The 25,625-nt window shown below is 37.5% G+C and overlaps 1 protein-coding gene across 2 annotated transcripts in view; it reads right to left on the bottom strand.

Moving 5' to 3' along the window:
- The window catches only part of LOC121857741 (cortactin-binding protein 2-like), a 115,380-nt gene that overhangs the window by 62,270 nt on the left and 27,485 nt on the right, over positions 1 to 25,625 (bottom strand). The window contains exons 5-9 of one of the 2 annotated variants that reach the window (XM_042353863.1): positions 16,279 to 16,299; positions 8,502 to 8,681; positions 7,764 to 7,924; positions 6,859 to 7,064; positions 4,669 to 4,917 (exon numbers count right to left, since the gene is read on the bottom strand). In XM_042353863.1, the coding sequence (XP_042209797.1) occupies positions 4,669 to 4,917; positions 6,859 to 7,064; positions 7,764 to 7,924; positions 8,502 to 8,681; positions 16,279 to 16,299 (817 nt within the window). The remainder of the gene's footprint in view (positions 1 to 4,668; positions 4,918 to 6,858; positions 7,065 to 7,763; positions 7,925 to 8,501; positions 8,682 to 16,278; positions 16,300 to 25,625) is intronic. The other variant, XM_042353864.1, reaches the window with a different exon arrangement.

The following is a 25,625-nucleotide window of genomic DNA, read 5'->3' on the forward strand; positions in this document are numbered from 1 at the left end:
CTCCATATTTAAACTCATGCAAGTATTTACCCTCAAATTATTTACTTCATACCATAAAAGCACCACAGAACACAATATAGATTTTATTAACCTTTACGCCCCGGGTGACGTACTAAAACGCCCAACTAGCGCACCCCGGGTGACATACAAGACGTGCGCCTTTTCCCGCCACTGTTTTAATGCATGTCACGGGTTAACAGGTACCAACGTGACTATTTGTCTGCCACAGCACACAGAGGGGAGCGTGGGTGGGCTCAGAACCGTCAGTAACCATTTCCCTGTAGTCATGGAGAGTCACCCCTCAACCTCCCATGTCATGTCGTCAACCCCGATCAAGCGTCGGCGCGGGTTGAAGATAGTGAGATACAAACAGAACTATTTGATGTGAGTGCTGTATTGTGTGATTCTGGTGAAAGTGGTGATTAAGGCAATGGTTATATGCCTAGTGATCATGAGAATAGCGTCGAGTTAGAAGATGTGTTCGGGACAAGTGGTGATGAGGACGAGGCACAGCCAGTGCGGTGTAAGCCCACCACACATTCACAGCCCAGACAAGGGACAATGGATGCTCTTGTTTGGTCTGATGACCATTATTTCCAGCCTGACATCCCTGATTTCATACGCTCATCAGGTGGAATTATTCCCGAATTTCCTTGTACAGAGGAATCAAGTGAGATGGACTATTTTTGTGCCTTCTTTGATGGTGCATTCATGGACTTACTATGTACTGAAACAAATAAATTTTATCAGTACACATGTGATGCTGCCCTGGCCCCTTGCCAAAAATGAGCCGATGGACTGATGTTGTTGTGTCCGAATTATATTTTATGTGTGTTTTTCGCATTAGTAATGCTAATGGCGCATGTGAAAAAACACGTACTTCAGGAGAACTAGATATCTCATGATGACATCACAGCAATTCCATTGTTTTCGAAATTCATGTCAAGAGACTGGTTTGGCACCATCCTGCATTATCTACACTTCGTGGACAATGTGGCACATGAGGAGTGCTTGTTAACAGTGTAAAATAGGTAGTAGGTAGTAGGCAGCTGCCAAACAGCGAGGTACTACCGCCTGGGAAGATATTGGAAGCAAAATATGTTGTCTTATGGTAGACCCTGTTGCCATATGGCATCACAAAAATTGTGCCCAAGTCCCAGGTTGCTGATCTGACTTTCTGCCTCATTGTAACAACCTCTGTCACATTAGTTTTATATATATATATGGGCTAAGGACATATATTCATTATATACATTCTATCACCCAGACTATTGAGCATACAGCTACATAAGCATTTCTTCTGTCACACCTTCTCGGGTGTACAGCCCATAAGTCTACAGACTCAACCCTCAGTGTGTTGGTAGGCTGTTTAGAGAATGTCTGTGTTGAAGGATGGGTTACTCTCCAACCACCAGGCACCAGACGCAAAAGAGTACAGCCAGTTCCCCCAGTACACAGCCCAACATGATACACTAAAGTCGTGTCGTGAGACCAGCTCTCCAGGCTGTAACTCTCTCTAATTATATCAGCTAATTACAAGCTAATAGCTAATGCTCATTAGTCTGTCAATACCAAATAATTGTGCAGACATGACTACCCAATATAACTAGAAAATCACCACGTGTGTTTACATTAAACCAAGGAACAACGAGTGAAAAGAACAGTACCTGTGCATCTTGTATAACTTACAAGCTAAGATAACTACAAGTACAACCCAGGACAGTTGTGACGATTTTAACTATCAACCAATCTACGACTGTATCAAAGGTGACGTGCCATGAGATTACCTGATATCTTACTCAGCTGCATCAAAGGTACCAGTGACTAACCTACACTCATTCAGGCAAATGTTAACAAGCGAGAAAGTTCGATATCATACCACAGCTAAAACATCATTTACACACAATTGTAGGGTCTCAATTGTTTCTCTTCCTATTGACAACACAACATACATATACAGTATTGTTCCTCACTTTTGATTTTTTTTCATTTTGTATTTCTTGATGGTTCTTTATTATTATTACAGTATTATTATTATTATTATTATTATTATTATTATTATTATTATTACAGTGTTGTTATTATTATAATCATTATTACTTTATTTTCAATTCTGTATATTGTATTATAAATTTAATTTACTATGAATTATTATTATTACAGTGGTCCCTCGGTTAACGAGCGCCTCGGTTCACGAGATTTCGATTAACGAGTTGCCTTCCATAAGATTCTTAACTTCGGTTAACGAGCAATCCCTCGATTAACGAGTTTCTTACGAGCCGACCTCCACATGTTTTCGCTTACATTTGGCGGTCCACCAGCTGTAGTATTAGTCCACCAATACAGTAATCAGTTCTATGGCTTATATTCCTTACCATTTTAGTAAATATCAAGAAGTTAAAACTATTCAATAATTTTAAAAGTTTAATATTAAATTTTTTAGTCATTTTAACAATTATTGAACATAATTGAAGGTAAGGAAACTAGTTTTATGCGCGCCATCCAGCCTCTCAACACACCAAACAGGCGCCAGTGTCTCTGTCTTTTCAGTGGAGGTAACATCTTTCTTCAGACTCTCTTCAACTAAATGCTTTTTCTGTGTTTGCAAGCAAATTATTGGTCATTTTGAAATTTATTTTACATATTGACAATATATAATGCAGTGCAGTGTTGATTTAAAGAAAATAATCTTGAATTACACCAAGAGAACTAAAATTTTATGGGTGAAATGGCACCATGGGGTGACTTCTCTTCCACCCCAATGTCTTCTCTTCTCCCTTCTCCTCCACCCCCATTCTAATTCCCATCATCATCATCCAGGATCCTTCTACATACACACCTCAAAGTAAGTGTACTTTTCTACTTTTTTTGTTGAATTTAGGCAATTTTCGGTGAGCTGGAACCAATTACCCAAAAACCCATTGAAACAATGGCTTCGGTTAATGAGTTTTTCGGTTAACGAGCAACCTTCTAGAACGGATTGTGCTCGTTAACCGAGGTACCACTGTATTATAATAATAATAATAATAATTATTATTATTACATTTTCGCCCCCCAGGCCCCGATGTGGGTCAGTGACCTGTGCCCAGGTGGGCTAATCCCCGCAAAAAAAAATAAAAATAAAATAAATAAATTAGTAGTGTAAGTGTATTTTTAAGATACAAAGTGACATATTTGTGTAAAAGTTACACAGTTTTACGCATTCACTCGCCACTACCCATAAGCAATAAAAAGAGGCATCAGGGTAGCACCAACACCTCTCCTACGTGCGGTCAGAGGGAAGCGTCTTGGTAAGTACCTTCTTTTGTTTGTCTATTTTCCATTGTTTGTCCATTTTATCATGTTGTATCAAAGTAATATTACTAAAAGTAGTGTAGTTGTATTGTAGTGTAGTATTACTAGATGATAATGCTGTGATTGTTATAAATGCATTTATTTGTGGAATTTTTATTCCGATAATTATTTATATGACTTACTTGCTCTCACAAACACAAAGACAGCCTGGCGACAGACTGCGTGTGTGTGGAGCCAAGCATTTTATGAAAAGTAATGCAAATAAAATAAATTCTAAATGATTTATTTATAGGAAATAAGTATTATAATCAGTAAATATATGCATTATTGGCCATCTCAAGACAAAAAGACAAGTGGTAAAAATATCCTTGTGCATCGTGACTGCGAGCGCTCGACGAAAAAAAATCCCCTTATTTGCCTCGTCACTGAGGTGCCACAGAAGTTTCTAGAGGGACAACATATAGCTTTTTTTATGTCTTTTTTAATGTTTTATCATTTATAAATGTTAAAAATTATTTTGGGAAAAGTTGATTTTTCTCATTTTACCCCGCGTGGGCTGTACGGCCGTCGCCACCCTAGCCCGGGGCGTTAGGGTTAAACTAACCTTAAATCAATATTTCAGGCTGTGCAGATTTGCAGTGCCCAGCAGCCCAGTTGTGCCTGGACTAGGGGCCAGGAAAGCAATTTTTTTATGTCCATGCACCTGGCACTTGCCTGGTGGACAAGCTAATATTTTGAGAGGAAAATGCCTAGATGGAAAATTGTCAGGTGTTACATGACTCCACCTCACTATACATTTTAACTAGGGAGGTCTTTCAACGAGCCGCCAACCCACCTCTGGTCAGACGGTGTCAAGTTGTCAACATTTCAAAGGAACCACCAAGCTGAATGGCTGTAGACGTGAGGTGACAGGAGTAATGACCTCACATGAAAAGTGTTACTGCCACTGACACCAGATTATAGGGAATGAAGTGGTAGTTATGGTAGAACAGGTGATCACAGGTGCTGCCTCCGTCTTCCCACACACCCTGCAGGTGTGAGGTGAAGTGACAGGGTTATGACATCACATGTCAAGGGTTACCGCCACTGACACCATTTAGACGAACACAAGTGATCAGTGAGTTCATACAGATAATCAATTTTTAATGTTTGAAGTGTTTATCTAAGTTTTCCCCAAAAAGTCCAGGCAAGCAAATTAAAAAAAAAAAAAAAGGTCAGGGCAAGTAACAACAACAACAACAACAACAAAAATGTCCAGGCAAGTAAATTTTAAGTCACATAATCTGCACAGCCAGCAATATTTATGAATTTCTACAATTCATTGTTCCAATTATGTGAATAACATTAATTTCAAACACTACACTCTTGACCTACTTGGGCCAGCAACAGGAACAGAGTTTACAGTGGCAGTAAGCTGCACAGCCTTAGTAACGCTACTCATGGCAGCAACCCCTGGAGGAACACTATGGGGCGGATTGCTAACTCCTGCAGTAGAGTGGGGGCCAGCTGGAACATGGTGTTGGGCTACACCCATTCCTAAACTCATTGGAACTCCTGTGACTTCATCAATCCCTGGTGAAGAAGCTCTCACACGGGGTGTTATCTTAGGGGGGGTTAAAGCACCTGAAACAAAAGAAATTAAAGGGTACTTAGTTGCCTTACATCACAAACTTTTTTACAACTGTGGTATACTTATATCTAAATAATGTAAAAACCTGACACACTGAAAATTTTATATCACAATTGGTTGCACTACAGCAATTTCATAGAGGATATTTATTTTTCCGATCATGACAAAGTTGGATGTATTGTGTGCAACAACAAAGGTGCAAGCACCAGACAACAGCAAAGCATCCTATGTTAGCATGAAATAAAATTATGTCTCTTCTATCTTCATTTTGCTAAAAATAGGTACAGTATTCTAAAACACTTCTTATCCCATTCACATATCTCAAAACTTTATTTCTTGTTTATATTTTCTTGTGATATAACACAACTGTTATACCAAGTAAAATAAATAAGAGACGACTCATGAGAGAGAACCCATGCTGCTCTTCATTACAGGACACTCACACAAGAGAGTGAGTCAGACCAAAGAAAGGGGGAGTAAATTAATTCATAAATAAATAAATACCTCCATCACTATCCACTACAAATTTTATCATTTCAAACAGCACCAATATCTTTTGAAAACAGCTCTCTACATTATCTTGAAAACTTTAATAAACCAGCTCTGACAACAATACTTCCACACACAACTTTTATCACACTAACAACTGTGAGAAACTGAACACTGGTGACAAATCATCACTAACCCCCTAAATCTGGCTAAACCTAAAAAGATAAAAAAAAATGATCTCTATTTACATGTCAGCTAATACTAGGTACATTATATGAAATATACTAGGGTTCTGTCCACTTTTTACATACATTATGCCAATTCATTTAGATACCAGTGCCATATTACATTTATAAAACGTCTATTTTAAGATTACCTGGTACTGTACCCATATGTCACTTACACTTCCTGGAAACAACCTTACAGTACTTATATAGTTAACCCCTATGCCCCGGTTGACATTCTGGAACGTCCATCTAGGACGCCCCGGTTGACATTCTGGAACGTCCATCTAGGACGCCCCGGTTGACGTTCCAGAACGTCCATCTAGGGCGCCCCGGTTGACGTTCTGGAACGTCCATCTAGGACACCCCGGTTGACATTCTGGAACGTCCATCTAGGACGCTCCGGTTGACGTTCCGGAACGTCCATCTAGGGCACCCCGGTTGACGTTCCGAAACATGCATCCTTTCGCATCATTGTTTGAATGCCCAGCGCAGGTTATTAGGTTTCAGCATAATTATTTGGTGGTCACGCCACACACAGGGTAGTGTAGGTGGGCTCAGTGCGGTTAGTTCGCATTAGCCTGTCGCCATGGAGAGTCGTCCCTCAACCTGGCGACAGACTGCGTGTGTCGCCAAGCACTTTTTATGAAAAATGTAAATAAAATAAATTCTAGATAAATTATTTATAGCAAATAAGTATTAGGAGCAGTAAATATATGCATTACTGGCCATCCTGGACACAAAGGCAAGCAGAAAATGGCCACTAAGTGCGTAGTGACCACGAGCGCCCCAGCAAAATAACACTGTCTCGTTATCTCCCTCGCCACTGCGGCCACAGGGAAGTTTCTAGAGGGTTAATATAGAGTTTTTCTTACTGTTTTATCATTAAAAGGGTTAAAAATTATTTTTTTGAAAAGTTGATTTTTCTCAATTTGCCCCACATGGGGCATAGAGGTTAAGACACTTTTAAGTTGAAGATATATGATCCAATACTTGTAACTATTTTTAAGCAGAAAATCTAAGAAAAATAATAGACCAACTATTGTTCCACGAAATGAAATGGATACCTTATTCGTTGTAATAAAAGTTCTCTTGACACAATGCCTAAAATGATAACTACTATGCTGTATACACAAAAGATTTTATTTTCCATAAAATAATTGCAATTTTTCACAGCATAAAATTATACAACACAAATAAAAACATTAAAATTAAACTAACCAGGCATCCTAGGTTGAGGCTGGGTGAGGGTTGCAGGTTTAGCTGGCAGTTGTGGAGGGGCGGGGCGAGTTGCAATACCAATACGTGGTGGGGATACAGACAAAGTCTGCTGAAACATGGCTACATTATGGGCTTCCTGTAACTGCTTTTTATAGTGATCAACTTCTCGTTGCTGTTTCTCCAACAGTGTTTCCAATTCATTGATCCTGTAAGGAAAAAGACAGTCTGAATTTTTTATGCAAAATACATTTCTGGAAAACAACCCAAATTATATTTACTCCAATATTACAGTAACTGAACAAGAGAACTAGTAATGATGAAGCATTAATTGCAATAATAGTGAAATTACTACAGAAATAAAGGAGAATAATACAAGACAAAAAAAAGAATGCCAATAACCCAAGAATTCAGAGATTTAGCCACTTGCAAACTTGTGTGGGATGATGTGCTATTGTACTACGGGTGGGTAAAATAAGAAAATCGGTCAAACTGATAGATGCTCCTTGAACACAGGAAAGTGCAGCATCAAATTTTAACCTTTGGCTCTAGAGTATGACCTTGATGTTCAAGCTAAGAACTTGGGAGTCATATACAGTACTTGAGACACAATTGTGTTGTTAATTTAATACTTTCAGTAATTAGCTAACCCACGCATTAACGTTACAAAGTACTTTAGACACAGAATGAGGAAAGGGCAGAAGAAAGGACAAAGTTATAAGATAGAAAAGATAAATTAATAAAAATACTATATTGATGAAGTGTCACTTGAAAAATAATTTTAATATGATGAAATACAACAATACATTAAATAAAATTCTGCAACCTTCGATTGAGATATGAAAGAAAATTATAAAATGAGAGCAACTATGCCACTCTCACTCACAACCCCATAAAGCTCAACATACCTTTCTTCCTTTTTGGCAAGTTGTCCTCTCATCTGTTGCCGTTCAGTGTCAAAGTCTGCAAGCTGCTTCTCTAGTTCAGCTTCCATCTGTAATGATTTTTTACTCTCCTCCTCCAAGCCTTCAGCCATAGAATCAATTCTCCCTTTCTCTTCAGATAAAATCTGTAAAGTTTTATACAGTTAGGAAATGTTGTTGTAGTATGGAAACAGTGCAGCAATTCTATTCCTAGGTTTTCAATTATTATTTTTGTGTGGAACACAAAAAATCAATCACACTTATATGCAGTATTAAAATCCTATTTACAATCTAGCCTGCATTCTAACTCATACGTAAATTAATCAACCTATCCATTTTCCAAATATCCCACTTAAAATTTACAAAATCTAAAACCTAGCTGTAAAAATGTACCATTAAAAGCAATGAGGCAAAACTGTTATCACACTTCAATTCAAGCAACTCTTTTTCAAGCAAATATTTTTACCTATACAGTTACATAGTCACCTCGAATTATTTCTAAAAGTGAAACAAAGAAACTTAACATAACTTTTACAATAAAGTCTCATACCGGTGTTTGAATATAATTTGAACTTTTATGTCCGCTTTCTATTGATAATGATACAGTATAGATACAATATCCAACATTGTGATGTCAAGTTCAAAAGTTTACCAAGTGTTCTCCTAAATAGCAAACATTATATATTAAGAAAAAAATTTATTATAATTAAATTCATCGGTCACCTGTGCCAAATCCTCAGATCGTTTTCTCTCCTCCACGTACTGCAGTGCCAATCTTTTCCGCTCTTCAACCAACATGAGGATTATCTGCTTCTGCCTTCCTCGTTCTTCTTCAAGTGTTTCTTGTACTTTACGAAGCTCCTTTTCAGCTTTCTTCTTAGCTGCCCTCTCTGATTCCAGCTCCTAAAGTTATAATTATTAATCTATCATGAAACTGTAGTCTCTGGACAATTTTCCTATTTTGATCAATTCAATTCAACCACAGAAAAAATATAGCAAATGTGCATACCGGGTACTCAATTGGTTTAATATTGCTTTGTGAATAAAACCCAGGAGTGCATTATGTATACTGTCCAAACTTATTTGGTTGTTGCTCAGCTAAGGCTTAATAATGACAAGAGTGGTAAATAAGCATGACAGTATCACGAGACAGTTCTCGGGAATGGGACTGTTCTCTTCCTCATGTGGATTGTTCCAGATATTTGTGCCATAAGTGCCCAGAAGGCCTCTGGCTGAACATATTATTTTTTCCAGAAAAACTGAAACAAGGATATAGGTGGTTGCATATGAGAGACACCCCATGCACAGGTTTCTTGTCACCGACCTTCCCAAAGATTCAAATCACTTTTGGAGAAGAATTCAACATGGTCATTAGAAAATAAAAAAGGGGAAAGATGAGAGAATCACTCAACCTGATGTGGCAAGTTCACATAAAAATTAAAATTCACTCACAAAACTCAAAATAACACTTCTGCAATGGAATTCTGACAAAGGACAACCAAAAAGTAGGCAGAAAGGCCACCAAGCTAAGTGATAAAATAATTAGTATGACTAAAACACTTAACATTTCTACTCCTCATCTAATTGTAAACTTCCGTCTATGTCTTCAGCAAGGAATTTCTCATAAAATTTGATGAAGCAAAACTAAGGTCATTGTGGATACAAACAGCCAAAGGCTTGTACAGTTCCAGTCAGGAATCAAATCCATGACCCTTCACTTGCAAAGTAAACACTGCCAACTGAGCTTAGGTGTCAAGATGGTAGTGAATGTCCTTCTCCCAACAATAAGTTTCTAGGTCTACAGCAACAGCAAGGTTTGTAAATTAATGTACTGTACAGCATCTTCGAGCACAGACTTCCATGCTGCTCAACCATAATCTCTTTTTCCAAATGAATAAGTTTTCCAGCCAGAGAATCTGTGTGGGCACATAGACATCTGTCACAACTGACACTAAGGTAAGGAAAAACAGTATAATTCATGAGTAATAAATATGTAAATGACAAAAAAAAGAGGGATGTTTACTTGTATAAATAATAATAATAATGAAAGAAAATTTTCCAGTAAAGTTTTGTTTCATACCCTGTACTTTAATAAAATCATAAGCAGAGGCTTTTTAAAACAAGTAATGACAACTTTATTCAATAACTTATCTCTAAAAATCTGACACTGTTGCTCCCAGTTTAAAAATAGTAAAAAAAATTAAATCATCATACACATGCAAAATTTTAATTCTTACACATTTTACCAATTCACAATCTTAGCACTGTATTTCTTTATACAACAAGCCACAACAAATATCTTCCTCCATAATAACTTGCTCAAACCTCACTCTTCCACACCAAAGACTATATACGAATGATAAGAAATTGACTCCCTCGAAGTGTGACGCACAAATACTGTTGTGAAGTTTTGTTGGAAACCCACTAGATAGCTCTGCCAAGGTTTGTTGTCTGACAGCATTTATATAATGATTGAGAGATACAACAAACAAAATGTATTTAATTACAGTATTACCCCGCTTTAAGCGTTTTTTTTTTTACTCGTTTCCACGTTTACGCGGTACCCTGCTAGACCCGGAATGCTCACTTTACACGGTGCGTGTCTTCTTTTACGCGGAGAGCAGCTGGCGGTCATCTCGCGCCGCCCTATTTTTGGATTCAAGCCTCCTGCCATCCCGCCATGTTGGGTAAGAGGCGCGAGTAGGTTGCGCAGTTTATGTCTTTGTTGCGTTATCAGTGACATCATATGACGTATCGGACTGTGATTGGGCCAAGCATCCTTACCTCCATCCCCCGCTAGCTGTGATTGGTTTAATGTAATATGACGTGCCCCGCCGCGGGAGCGTTCAAGCCCGTTGACCTACCCGCGTTGGTTACACACCTCCCGGCTACACCGTGTATATCGGTATCTATTATTCCATAAGAATGGCTTCCACCGGACCACCACCACAAAGAAACCTTGCATTACCTGGACCCAGCCGCCCTAAGCCAAAGAAGATACGACGTTCCTTAAGCTACGAAATTAAATACAAGATCAACCAAGAGTTGGAGAAAGGAACAAGACAGGTTGATCTCGCACGCCAGTATGGTGTTAACGAATCTACGATCCGGACGATCAAGAAGGATGCAGACAAGATAAAGGAGCACATGAACAACACAAAGTCTACAGGTGCTTCTATGATCAAGTATTGCCACAACAAGGTGCTTCTCAAGACGGAGAAATTACTTGTGAGCTACTTCATTCGTCAGGCAAGACGGAACATGGCGGTGGACACGCACTCAGTTAAGGAGTACGCACGTGAACTGTATGCTGCAGTGTCACGTAAGATGGGAATTGCAGAGCCCAAACCCTTCAATGCTTCCTCTGGGTGGTTGCAGAGGATTAAGAAGAGGAACACCAACATTAACTTTGGTGGTGAAGCTAGTGCTGACCGTGTTGCGGCTAGGGATTTTCCTCCGTTTTTACGTGAAATTATGGAGGAAGGACAGTACATCGACGACCAGGTGTTTAACATGGATGAATCTGGTCTTTTTAGAAAAAGCTACCTTCCAAGACCTTCGTTGTGAAGAATGCCAGCAAGTGTCGGGGCCGGAAGTTGCAGAAGGAGCGCATCACCGTCCTGTTTACCACCAATGCCTCCGGTACCTGTAAGCTCAAGTTATCGGTGATCCACACAGCACGCAAGCCACACGCCTACAAGAGCATGGACATGACCAAGCTAAATGTCCACTGGCTGACCGCACATAAGGCGTGGATATTCTCTACTCTGTCCCTCTCCTGGTTTGATGACTGTTTCGTTCCCGACATGAAGAAATTCTGTGAGCAACAGAATGTTCCATTCCAGATTTTGTTGCTGCTTGACAACGCACCAGGACACTCACCCCTACTGTTGGATTGTCACCCCAATGTAAAAGTGGTCTTCCTTCCTCCCAACACTACGTCATTAATCCAGCCCATGGACCAAGAATTAATCTGCAATGTGAAAGCTGCATTCTCTGCAAAGAAGTTTAAGCTCCTGAACGACTATACCAACACCAAGGTGTGAGTTGCGTAACCTGGGTGACACCGATAGCAAGAGCGAAGAGGACGAGGAACAACAGTTGGCAGAGCAAGAAGTACTTGTGAAACATTTTTGGAGAAAATTCAACGTCAAGAAAGCTGTGGACTTCTTGGTGGAGGCATGGGATCAGCTGTCTGTAGCAACGGTTCATCACGCATGGAGACATGTGTTGCAAGGTATTCCAGGTGGGAGGCAGAGTCAATCTGTGACTGGTGAGGTTCAGACTGTTGCAGTAGCAGTGGACCTGGCCAGAGAAGCTGCACAGAGTGTTACAGCTGCAGGCTTGTCCGAGACCACCAACGACGACATTATGGAGATGTTAGATGATGATGACGTCAGTGAAGAGGCAGGTGGTGTGTCATCCCAAGAAGAACGCAAGTTATTGCATAGTAATGCAAGGGGTGCCAAGGAGTGTGTAGAGAAACTCAAGCTCCTCCTTTCCGACGACCCTGACAATAACCGGTATGAAGTCTTCACTACCCAGCTGTTGCAGACTATGGAGCCCTACATCAAGGTGTATCACGACAACATCAACACTAGCCGTCAACAAAGCATTACCGAGTTCTTCGCCCGCAACCCACCACAGCCCGCCCAAGCCAGTGATAGACACAGAGACAGTGATGGTGACTTTGAGGGATTTGTCAGGGAGGCACTGATAAGTGTGGATGACAGTGATGATGACTCACCTGAGGGCCAGTAGCCTGCCCTCTGCCTCGGAACCAGCCTCTATTCCCGTACGCCGACCCATCTCTTCTACTAACTTAAGTGTTAAACCTAACCTTGTTTTTTTCTAACCTAACCTACAGTATATTATTCTCTTATTGATTGTTCTCTTTTATATTATGTGTGTGTGCATACCATCATAAAGCTAAGATGTTACTTTTACTAAAACGTAAGTATTGTGTCGGGAAAAAGTGGAGTTTGGGGGTCGGCCCGGTCTCTATTTCAATTAATCCCATATGTTATGTTGTTCACTTTGCGTGTTTCTCGCTTTACGCGGGCCTCCGTGGGTTCAATTGACCGCGTAAAGCGAGGGTTCACTGTATTCATCCTAATATATGGCTGAACAAAATAAAAATTTACATCTTGAAGTACCTAGTAACAATACACATCTGTGCTGGAAATTAAAGAGACGGTGCTTCGTGCCACTGTTCAAAGGCACATTTTAGGTTGTGCTAAAGGCAGCCATTTTCCTACTTTCAATATATAGTCTTTGCTTCCACAATTGCCCCTCACCTCACCGCCCACACACGCACGCACGCACACCATTCTCCCACAGTATCAAATGTCTCAAACACCTTCCTCCACATACTACATTAATATACTAGTACAGTATTGATATTCATCATTCACACTAATGCCTATACTGTACATCAAAAAATGCACCATTTTCTCCCCTTTAAATTCTACAACTCCTTTTCTATACAGTGTTAGAGAAAAGAGGTGCAATGAAATTTCTTGTATTTATTTTTCCTAAATCTGCCATACAACTACAGCAATGCAAAGTTTAACCATTTGTGTTATAAATAAGCTAAAAAATACTGTAACCCAGTTTTGTATCATGCTCAAGTATGACACTGTCTAGATTCAAATAAGGGTGACATGCAGAATAATCTATAAATTAATTTGAGCACTAATCCTACCCTCAATTTAAGTCATTGCAGCCTAAAAAATACAGTTTGACAATAAATGTTTATTGGTTTAGCTATCACATAACTGAAGCAACCATGTCTTTGCACCAAGAAACAAAGAGTGAAAAATCTAGGCTTGCCTATGATTTTTGTCCTCTTATGGAACAATATGCTGTACTGAACCTCAAAGAAATTATATAGCAACATCCTAAGTATTATATGTGCTAACTTTCCCTTCACTTGCTAAGGTACCTCCTTAGTAGGGATCCCTTCCCCTTTTAAAAAAGATCTTAGGCCAATAATCATACCAATTTTGCACCAATCAGTAATTCCACAAAGTCAGAATAATGTTTTTAAATCTGATTGCCCACCAAGCCAATTTTTTCTCTTATACTGTATATCAACATCACATGGACAAACCTTAATTTCTTCATCTTAATGACAGTGATCCATTTTTCTACTCGATCAATTAAGTAAGCCAGAAGGAGCCAAAAATGATCATTACAGATGGATATCATGCAAACTAAACAGTGTCAAGGATGACATATGCAGAAAACATAAATAAAACTAGTACTGTACTGCAGTAAACACGAACAGGTACTTTCATAAAATCTGGCCCAGTGGTTCAAAGGAAGCTGTTTTACCACAAACATATAAGGCATAAGCTCACATTGTTTATGCTTTTGTCAGGTGATTTAACAAAAGCATTTCTCTTATGCTGGAGAAAGTGACCTCCCATCTGTCTTTTAGATTTCAATGGTAACTCCATCCATCCACTCCTGGTGAATAACCATTCTCAAACTTATTTACATTTTCACCTCCTCTTTACTTACTTTTTCTCCTTTCACTTTTACACTATTCCATCCACCATGTCCTAAACAAGATAACTTTGCTTGTCTCTATATGAGAACCAGTAATGTACACAGGCTTGCCACTCTCTCTCTCACCTTTTATATTAACAGTTGTTCAGTCCTCCCATCTACCTCTATTTCCATTTGTTCTCTTGGTCCTCTCACCCTATTTAGTTCCCTCCAGAACAGATTCCTGTTCTCTTTAAATTCTTGTGATAACTGTTGTGATAACTGTTCTCCCTTTCACATACATTAGTCTTCTTTCATACACTATTCTACTTTCCTTCTCCTGTACTCTTCTTCCAAGACTCCTTACCTGCAACGGACACTAATGTGCAGTAATGAATTGTCTCTGTGGTCACTGCAACCAAACCTTATTTTTCCTTACATTACGGATTTGCAAATGCACAATTTTGCAATTACATGACCCCTTTATGGATGGAACCCAGCATAAAAACAAGAATTTACTGAATAAGGTGGGATTACCTGCCTCTTATGAAAAACTTATACCTGTACTGTAATATTTTGAAGACAACAACATAATTTCCACTAATCATATTGAGTCTTTGCCAAAAAATACTGGGAAATCTTTTGTTCACAAAACTTTGCTGAGAATCTGGGCAAAAGGTGTGACTTGCATATAGTAGCAGAATGACAGCGGGGCACTGGTTTATGGTCGAGTGGATTAATTATATTTCAAAATTTTATCTATTCTCTAACAATCTAATATGAAATGAAGAATGGATGAATAAATATAGGAAAAAATTTTGTCAATAAGGTTTCATGATAAGGTGGGAACAACTAGAAAAAGAAAAATTTTGATTATTTTTTCTGGTGGATGACAACAGCTATTTATAATTAAGAATGGTGAACCCACCACCTTACAAAGCTAGTAAAACTGAGACCTACAATACAAGGACAGCTACCAGGTAACTGATTACCATACGTAAAAATTACTAAACAGGGATACAGAATTAACAGTGGATATACTGTAGGAGCCTAGAATCAGAAAGTCTGTGAAAGATCATAATGATAAAAGAATTCACAAAAATTATTACAGTAAGGAGGGAATGACTGAAGTAGGATGTACACAGAAAGTACATCTGAATGAGATAAAATGGAATATTCTAGATAAGGGTGAGACTGAAGGCCACAGATGACAAAACAAAAGGAACACATGGTGTAGTAAAGAACACAAAATGTACATGAGTTGTAGTACAAAGAGGTCATACATAGGCCACCCTACTGTATGGATGTTATGTTGTATCTAATGAAGAAAGAAAGGTTTAGACAGAAATATATGCAAAAATCAGCAGATTTCATTAAGCTATTTACTATATATATAATAAAAGATATGCTTGAAAAGGATTTTTTACTAAAAAAGTGATCTAAATTTTACTACTGTATAATCAAGCAATTCAAATTGTAAAACTAGTTACTGCAGAAGCAAAAAACTTTGGCTTAGATAGGGTAGAGGTCAACTGGAGATGAAAATCCTGTCTGATATTCTTAGAATAACCAACTTCTTGATAATGAGTTCTACTTTTTAAAGTAGTACAGTACACTACAGTACTGTAGTTACCAAAGTATGAAACTGATGAACTATAATATGGAAACAGGTCGAGTTATCATGCATCCTAAGAAGGTGCTTTCTTCTCCCTCTAGCCCAATTGCTCCAAATAGTAATATTAGTGCTTCCCTTGAGTGACAAGTAATTATCTTCTATATAATTTATCTAATCATTACTATAGTTGCTCAGATAATAAGCAGAACACTACAGTACAGTGAAGTTAAGCTGTCTCCTTAACTACAACAATTAACCCTACACTAAAAAGAAATAGAAGAAGACCAGCTTTCAATGGACACACATCTATCAATCTAATCACAGTAATAATAATATATCCACTAGTAGCTCTGACTATAACACTAAATATATAGAATAAAGTTGTTTTCCAACCTTTATCATCCTCAACTCAGGCTGAAACAACAACCCAAGCATTACCATTACTAAGTCATGTTCACATATCAAATTACAAGGTGGATGGCCAAGAATGGACCTCTCGACAATCCATTTCTCTGTTTTGTCCCCAAAGAAACAAAATATTCTGACTCATACACAATATGCCCAGTCACCAGAGCACTGCTGTTGCTTATGTCCAAAAGTTGTCAAGGAGTTCACTCATGAGAGTCACTGCATTCATTAACGTTCCATTCTTGGCAACATACTCTCTCCAACATCCAAGAGGAACAACCAGTATTTAGAAAATATAAATAAATTTCTGCAACTTTAGATACAAGACCAGGAACTTAACAAAATACAGTATGTTGTGAAAAAAGTGTTGGAAACCAAAATAAATTAAAGTAAATTAAATTTATAAACAATAGAAGTAATACTCCACATGACACTTATAATGGCTTATAAGCCTATAGGCTTTTAACATCATTTTGGTATTTACTTAAAAGCCTGAAAAATAAGAACTCAATCATCCCTAACAACAAAATGAAAAATATCTTGGATGCTGTTGAGTTCTAAATTAAATATTAATAGCATTCTGAGAATCATAGTGGAGATCATTAAAAAAAAAGTATCAACTTTATTATGCAAAAGCTTGCTTTTTATACTGTACTGTACAATTTCATGAGTTAGCCTGTTTAAGAAAAGTTTAGTGGATATAACAGTTTCCACATCAAATACACTTTATTTCCCAGAATTTACTATTGGTACACTAAATGACATTCAATTGACATGGAATTTGACATTATCATGATTATGAATTAAGACAATACAGAAAAGGGATTTAAAATCTCCCAGTTACAAAAATTAGTGCTCATCTGAATATTAAAATTAAAGTTACTTTTAACTCATTTTCAAATGGGGATACTGTACTTCAAAAACCACAAAAAATTAGTACCTCCTGGCAAATCAAATACCTGAAGGGGCATTAAGAAGTCTACTAACCCAATCAACCACAGAAACAATACTAGGAGAGTATTGATGGACTGTGTATCTCCACTTATTGGGCAATTTCTTTTACCAAATTCATATGACATCCCCACTTGGTGGTGTCCAGAGTTTTACATTTGAAAACTGCACAGCAGCTGTAACCAGCTTCCATCATATAGTCCAAAGGGAAAGTCTAACTTTCAAAAAAATAGGACCCCGAAATCCTATTTCTCAGCTGCGCCTGTAACCAGGTGGATCAGTCCATAGCCAGGTGGATCTCACTAGTACCAGCCATTTGACAGCTGAAGACTGATCTTACAACCAGCCATCCTTCCTGCCATAAATGTGGTCCTCAAGAGCAAAATTAAATGCAATGGTTACCTTCTGGAGGAAAGGGGTCCAATTAGAGCTAAGCTACTTAGTCAGTTCCACATGTCACCACTATAGGCCTCCATCTTTAATTAAATTCAAAGAACAATCTGCCCTCTTGCCTTCATTTCAAACTGTTTAACCTCAAAGCCATGAGAGATGGTATCTGACCCACCTGGCAAGAGGCTCAGCTAGAAAATAAGATATCAGGATTATTTCTAGCTTGTTACCCTTTGCAATTCAGTTGTAATCACTGAAAGTCAGCTACAATAGAAGGAAAGAGAAGGGTACTACAAATGCTACTGTGTTTTGTTTAGGTGAACATTCATCTTTGGAGAGTTAATCCAACTAAAAAGGTGCAGGAGATACTGAAAAAGACATCATTATACTCTCTTTTCCCATACAGTTCTTTGAGAGTTATCCTGAACCTGACTCCAGTGCTCCTAAAACTATGAATGTCAAACTTGTCCCTCAGAAATGTGACAAGCAAAGTTAATTCCAAGTTCCCAAGAACCAGAGAAATGCAGGTCAGTATACATGATGTGGAAGCATAAAGGGAAACCCATCCTTACAAATTTTCACCATGAAGCATGAATCACTCCCCACTGAGTAGGAAAATTACCCAACTCCAGATTTAAAAATATATTTTAATTTACTTAAATACATTACCCTGTTTATTACTTTTAATTTCCAAATATACCTGAGTATAGTTAATGTATTTATGATAAAAGTTTGATGCAAAATGCTGGGAGTCAAACTATGTGTAATATTTTTGAGGGGATAAAATTTATGCATTTCTGTGGGTCATCTACAGAGAACAACCACCATCCCGTATGTGCTCGTGGTAGGCTAATCTTACCAGTAATCTCCTTTACCATGGGGTTGCCTACCACACCACTAAATTCCTTCTTTATGTGACTAGATCAGGGGTTCCCAAGCTTTTCTAGCACGACCCTATCCAGTGTTGTCAACTATCCAGTGCGACCCCAAATCATTTCACTGGCAGACCCAAAGGACCCCACCGACCTCACCTAATGAGCCTTCCGACCCCATTTGGGGTCGCGACCCCAGGTTTGGGGACCCCAGGTTTGGGAACCCCCGGACTAGATGAAGAGCAGAACCTCATTCACAATACTTGCTGCTTTAAATTTACAAATACCTGATCCAATGAAGATTTACAGATAATATTATTTTCATTTGCATCTGTTAGCATCACTGCTGGCATTGTTGCCTAGTATGACTAGTCACTAGCCACAATGTTATGGTTATTTTTTAACTCGCAATTTCGGTTAGATACCAGTATACGTATTTTTCTTTTCTTTTTTACCCAGTTACATGCACACACAATCTCACATACAGAATGTGCAAAAAAAAAAAATAATAATTATCACAAGGTCAAAAATAAAGGGAAAAACATTTCTTTGTGTGGAGACTTAACATGCTGAGGAGGAATGGGGGAGGGGGGGGGATCAAGAGTGTGGGTGCCCGGTTGATAAGGAATCAGCATCCCAGCTGGGTTGCATTGTTATGGATACCGTCAAGGCCATACAGCCAGACAGCTCTCCTAAGACTGTGATGCAGTTGTAATGATGATTTCTTAGGGTACAGCAAAATTGTCTCAAAATTTGTTTGTGCCACAATTGGGCCTTCCAGACCATTGGATGATGGACTAAGGGGCTTTTACTGTATTTATTCTACTGCCAGATTCTAAGTAATTTGTCATTTTTTTTGATGATGAAGTAGTATTTTCAGATCAAAAGTCTCATAAACTTTTTTTTTCAAAAAAAATAATAAAATAATAATAATAATAATAATAATAATAATAATAATAATAATACAGTGACCCTCGTTTAACAACGCCCGGTTAACGAAATTTCGTTAATGAACTGCCTTCAATAAGGATCTTCAATTGTTAACGAATTTCTTGTCAACATGTTTTCGCTTGCACTGACCGGGCAACCAGCTTTAGTATCAGTCCGCCAATACATTAATCGGTTCTAGGGCTTAAATTCCTTACTATTTTAGTAAATATCAAGAAGTTTATACTATTCAATAATTTTAAAAGTTTAATATTCAATTTTTTAGTCATTTTAACAATTATTGAACATAATTGAAGGTAAAGAAACTAGTTTCTGGCACGCCATCCAGCCTGTTAACACACCATACAGGCGTCAGTCTTTGTGTCTTTTCAGTGGAGGCAACATATTGCTTGAGACTCTCTTCAACTAAATGCTTTTTTCTGTGTTTCCAAGCAAATTATTGGTCATTTTGAAATTTATTTTGCATATTGACAATATATAATGCAGTGCAGTGTTGATTTAAAGAAAATAATCTTGAATTACACCAAGAGAACTAAAATTTTATGGGTGAAATGGCGCCATGGGGTGACTTCTCTTCCACCCCAATGCCTTCTCTTCTCCCTTCTCCTCCTCCACCTCCCACTTCAAATGCACATCATCATCATCATCCAGGAGCCTTCTACATACACACCTCAAAGTAAGTGAACTTTTCTACCATTTTTGTTGAATTTGAAATTTTTCTGGAACCAAGAGAACCAATTACAATAATAATAATAATAATTACACATAATAATAAAGCACAACCTTGGAAATCACAAAAAAACAACTGAAAAAAAAATATTGCAACTACATTGTAATTTCAAGTGATGTAGTATACTTGCTAAGAGATTTTGTGGATTTTCAATACAAAATAGCATCCAGGATCAATATTTACAACCCAAGGTAAGTGTAAAATACAACAAAGAACACTAAATATTCTTCGTTGTATTTTACACTTATCTAATTTTTAAGATGTAGAGTCACTCATAGTTCCACAATTTAGTTATATAAATGTGTATTTTAGTTATAAAATATAATGCCGTGTGCCAACCTCCCTATGCCAACTAGATAATTTGTTAGCTTGTTATTAAGCTTCATGAACAAAAATTTGAATTAATATAAAAGTTTAATGTAATGTTTACTGTAGAACAGCATAAATAATAAAAGGAACATGTAAATTGTGAAAAAAAAAAATGAGATGTACAATGGGAGATCAACCTAACTAGCAACACTGTGAACACACAACTGACTCTGCAAGGCTGCCCCACTCAGCTTCAGCCAGGGTGGCATCAATTCATAAGTGTAATGTTTGAGAAACAGAAAACAAATTTAATCTAGTAGTGCACAAGTATCAAATTCCTATAAAAAATTACTCATCATATTCTTTATTACTTAAAAGCTTATTGACAAGGAAATAACTATAAAATATATCTTTCAACATTTTTCTGACAAGGTGGTGCTGTCATTTACAAATACAGTAATAACTAATATTATACAAGATTTATAAAGAAAAAGCATAATTGTAAAACATTGAATTGAACTGTAATTCACCTCAGGAACTTGAACACTTAAACGCTTTATAGTTTCAAGGGAGAAGCACAGGAGTGACTTTACCATATTCAAAAAACCAGAAAATTCAAAAGTCAGACAAATTTTCAGTACCATCAACACCACATTTCCAAGGTCTTATAGTAATAAAAAAAATAATAAGGTAATTTCTACAATCTCTTCACCAAGATTTGGTTTAGATTCATTTGATTCCTGTGTTGATGAGAATAAAGTATGGAGAAAATTTTGGCTTCACCATGATTTCCAGCTAAAATCATATGGTTAATGACCGTGCAAGCAATGTGGATTAGCAAGTGCAACACCTAACATGAACCTGAGGGTAGTGCAACATCCAGTGACTAGTTATTTGGGGGGAACAAACATGGTGAACGACTTTTCCAATGAAAGCATCTGGCACAAAGAACTTATTCATATGTGAAAAATAGCCAGAATTAAACATTTTGGCCACCACTAGTTGGGCTAAAACATCTGGAAATGTTTTCACCCAATGGAAGTGTCATTCATTTATGGCAAATGGCTAATGCAAGTTTTGCCAGAAACCCTGATTTTTCTTAGTTTTGAAACTGACATTAAATTCTGTCACTTTAAGAATGCCAAAAATGCTTTAATCTGGCCAACCCATGGATATCTTGCTACAGTATAGATATTTTTCCTTAAACAAATTTGAATTTCAACTTTCCATAACTCAGTTTTGCTAACTCTTTTTTTTTCAAATGGTTCCATTATTCTGGACAAATCAAAGGTATGTATTTAAATTTAGTTGCTCTTGGATAACAGACAGTTGCCCATGGATTTTTTTTTTAACAAAACATCAACAGTTAAATATAATTGAGCTGCTGAACCATGATGACCATGTATGCCAATTTTCATGAGGCAAAGTTGTTCTGGAGAAAACAAAATTTATTGTGTTTGCTAAGGAACCAAACAGATGCAAAGAAGACAAATAAAGAAAAAGCCATTCAGAATACATAAAATATTGATGGATATACAACAAGTGGAGGGTCATCACTCAGGCATGACTTGGCATTAAGTCAAGAGTTAAAATTATTCCTAGGTTCTGACTCTCATCACTTCATTCAAATTCTGATGGGACAATCTATATTATGAGTGAACATTTCATCTCTTGAACACCTAAGACAGAACAATATTTCAACAAGTTCCTTGGCAAACTGACACAGGTATCACACACATGAAACTTTACCGTTCTAAATCTTCTATAAATATATTAATTCAGTGAGTAATGAGACTAAAACAGCACCATCACATTAACGGAGATTTTTATATATAAGCTACAACATTTGCCAAAGAATTCTGTTCACTGAATCATATACAGTACTACACAGAAGTATCTACCTTCTGTTTATACAAAAAAAAAAAGGATTAAATCAACACCCAAATTTAAAGCAGGCCCCCCCCCCAGTGGAGGAGTCATCCCACTTGTATAAACTGTGGGAGGAATAAAGGGGTAATACATTGCAAAAAATGTGATAATAGTTGATATGAAAAGTCCAGTTACAAACTCTATTGGTGAGGTAAAAGTAGAAGAAAAAATATATATCTGACAATAAACTTGTCACATTGTTTGACTTCCATTTGTTGGCTGACTATAAAATCAAATCAATCAAACTGCATCTCAAAAAAAAAAATAATAAATAAAATAAATAAAAATACACAAGGACCTGGGGAGTGGCAAATCTCCACCCCAAATAAAATTTTTGCATCTTTTTACATGTAATGAAAGGTCCTTTAAAGGTTAGTTGGGGGCCTAAATACTGTAAAGCATAATCCCTCTTCACAGTGAATTTAGCCTCAAACATAGGTGGTATAGGATGTGCAACCATCTACGACAGGATTACAAGTCAGGATGGGTATGTGGAATGGAATAGCATAAAGGGATAAACATCAACCAAACAAAAGTCTGTGATATACTGTACAGTACTGTATTAAAGAAAGAACCCCTCTGCTACGTGACACATAGCAGAGGGGGAATAAGTCTGGATAAAGGGTGATAGATAGCCAGATGAGTGAATTTAAAACCAAGCATGGGTGACATTCTCAGAGATACTTACAACAAGTTTATGTATTTGATCCATCCCATTATGTTAGGAAAGGAAATAACAAGTAAATAATGGATATGTCTATGAATATACATACAGGTACTTGTATTCTCCTACATGTCTCCTACATGCAGTTTGTATTTATTTACATTATTTATCAGACAAAATCTTATTTACTCGTGTTTACAGTCTCTCTCTACAACACACCCATCTCTTTCCTAAACTGAAAGATAATTGGCAAACAAAATATTACACAAAATAATTTCAGAAACATAAAAATTCAACTTTCAAGCATTCAAGACCAAAAATCAAAGTTCAAACCATCTGAGACAGTAATCCTAATGTTGGTTTTGTTAAGAGGATGTGTTGTCATCACCTCTACTCAATCACAAAAATGAAGATTATAGTACAGTGAGTTCTGCTATAACGCGTGTTTTGATAACGCGAATTTGCTCTAACGCGATTTATGAATTCGGAACAATATTTGTATAACGCGATCGCTTGTTTGCTATAACGCAATTTTTGCTTACTATTTCTCCAATTTTGTGGTATTAACTGTGAATATGGTAAAGAAGAATATCTCCAAAAAGCATTCTGATGATAGAATTCCCGGTGATTATCGTAAAAGAAAGGATATAACACTTGAAGAGAAGCTTGATGTTATCAACCTCAAAATCACCCTTCTCCCCCATCAAGTTACATTCATATTTTTTCAAGGTAAAGTGTTAAATTTACTGTATGATTTCATTATTAGATATGAATGTAACATTTATTTAGACTGTGCTATCCTTTGTGTTAGGCTAACTACTAAATTTTTTCGATTTCGAGTAATCTGCACCTAACCCTATTTTCTCCATAAGCCCTGTTATTTCTATTACGCGATTTTCTATAACACGATATTTTACAAGAACACAATTATCGCGTTATAGCAGAACTACCTGTATATTAGCATGTGGTTTGCAAGGAAAGAAGCAGACATAGTTAGCAATGTATATCTGTACAACAACCTGCCAAGGAAAACTGCCCAAGAATGGTAGTGATATCCCTCCATTGCTAATTGATGTGGATCACTGCACATGGCCACTATGAAATAAAGATACAAGAGAGCCTACAGATTCACAAACACATACACACAAAAAAGACCTGTTCACTGCAACCAGAAGTGAAGGTCACCATAAAATTAGTTTTAATTTATATTATGATGGGTTTAATCCCATGTTAGGATGGGCTTCAAGCAGTGACACCCTGTGACTTGGGGCTAACATCCATGACCACCTTAAATTCACAGGAACATGACCCATCAAGTGATGGTCATGTTTTTTTTATGTAAAATGAAGTGGATCACTTACACTGCTCTGAATATGACACTTCCCTGTAAAATGAGTCCAGATTCCCCATTTTTTAGTCAAGCCTTGATTGAGTGACTCCAGTACAAGTCAATCTATGTGTTGAAATCCCAGGATTCCCAGAACCACTAACATCAGTGACTGGAACTACTGTAGAGTCCTGAAAAAAATTAGTTGACCTTCCTGTTGCAATCCCTGGCCTTTAATAAATAAAAAGGGGGTTCTGGTTCCTCCATGTCACACTAAATTATATGCTTCTTTTTCAAACTCTTAAATAATTAATGAGGGTCAACCAAATTTTTAGCTCACCTCAGGAGGGAGGGAAGCCGAGTTGCCCAATCATGGCTTTTTCTATAAATATGATTTCCATGTGGTAGTGCAACATATAACCCACCCAGTAAAAAGATATGAAACCAGTTTAACCAAAGAAAAGGTAAAAAGAATGGAGTAATCATAAAGCTCTCCATAATGTAGGAAGGAGATGGGGCTGTGCCTACCTCTCCTTTTTAAATGTCCCTGCATGGGCCAAGGAAGGATACCTGGTAAAGCCTAAAAGAAAAGTCTTTCCCACTTAACATGTTCAGGAACGGGTGCTGCGAGACAAATGCCTGATAAATCTGCTCACACTCTTAATTTTGTCTGATCTAAACATAACTTCAGATAAGACTCACTGCCTGAAAGGATTGACACGCAAAACACCTGCCACGCAAATTTTGCCTTCCACTTTCCATTTTTATTCAAAGGAAGAGGTTGTGCCAAAGTCAACTTTCAATTTAGTTCCAGGCAACAATGTCAGGGGTCTTGGGAACCTCGGTTTTTCAACCAATAGACTTGTGTGGCTATAATACTTGAGTTCCAAAGGCTTGACATTGGGCTATAAGATAACACCAATCATAGTCACTTATTCAATATTTAATTGGATACTTGTATTCTTTATAGATAATGATCAGGTTTTGCAGCCTGGTAAAGCCAATCTGGTTCTACCTGTGCAAGTCAGTTTATATAAGAACAGGCACACATTTTTCAGCAAAAACAAAGCTCATATAAGCCTTGTTAACGGTGTTCCTCTCATGATGCAAGGGTTACTTTAACTTTGCAAAAGCTTCCCTCCTTCATTATGCAACTATTGTCTGAAAGATTTATCATTCTATGCTGTGAATATTTTTTAACACAATCAGAGG

The sequence above is a fragment of the Homarus americanus genome, unplaced genomic scaffold, assembly GCF_018991925.1.
Source record: "Homarus americanus isolate GMGI-L3 unplaced genomic scaffold, GMGI_Hamer_2.0 scaffold16712, whole genome shotgun sequence".
NCBI lineage: Eukaryota > Metazoa > Arthropoda > Malacostraca > Decapoda > Nephropidae > Homarus > Homarus americanus.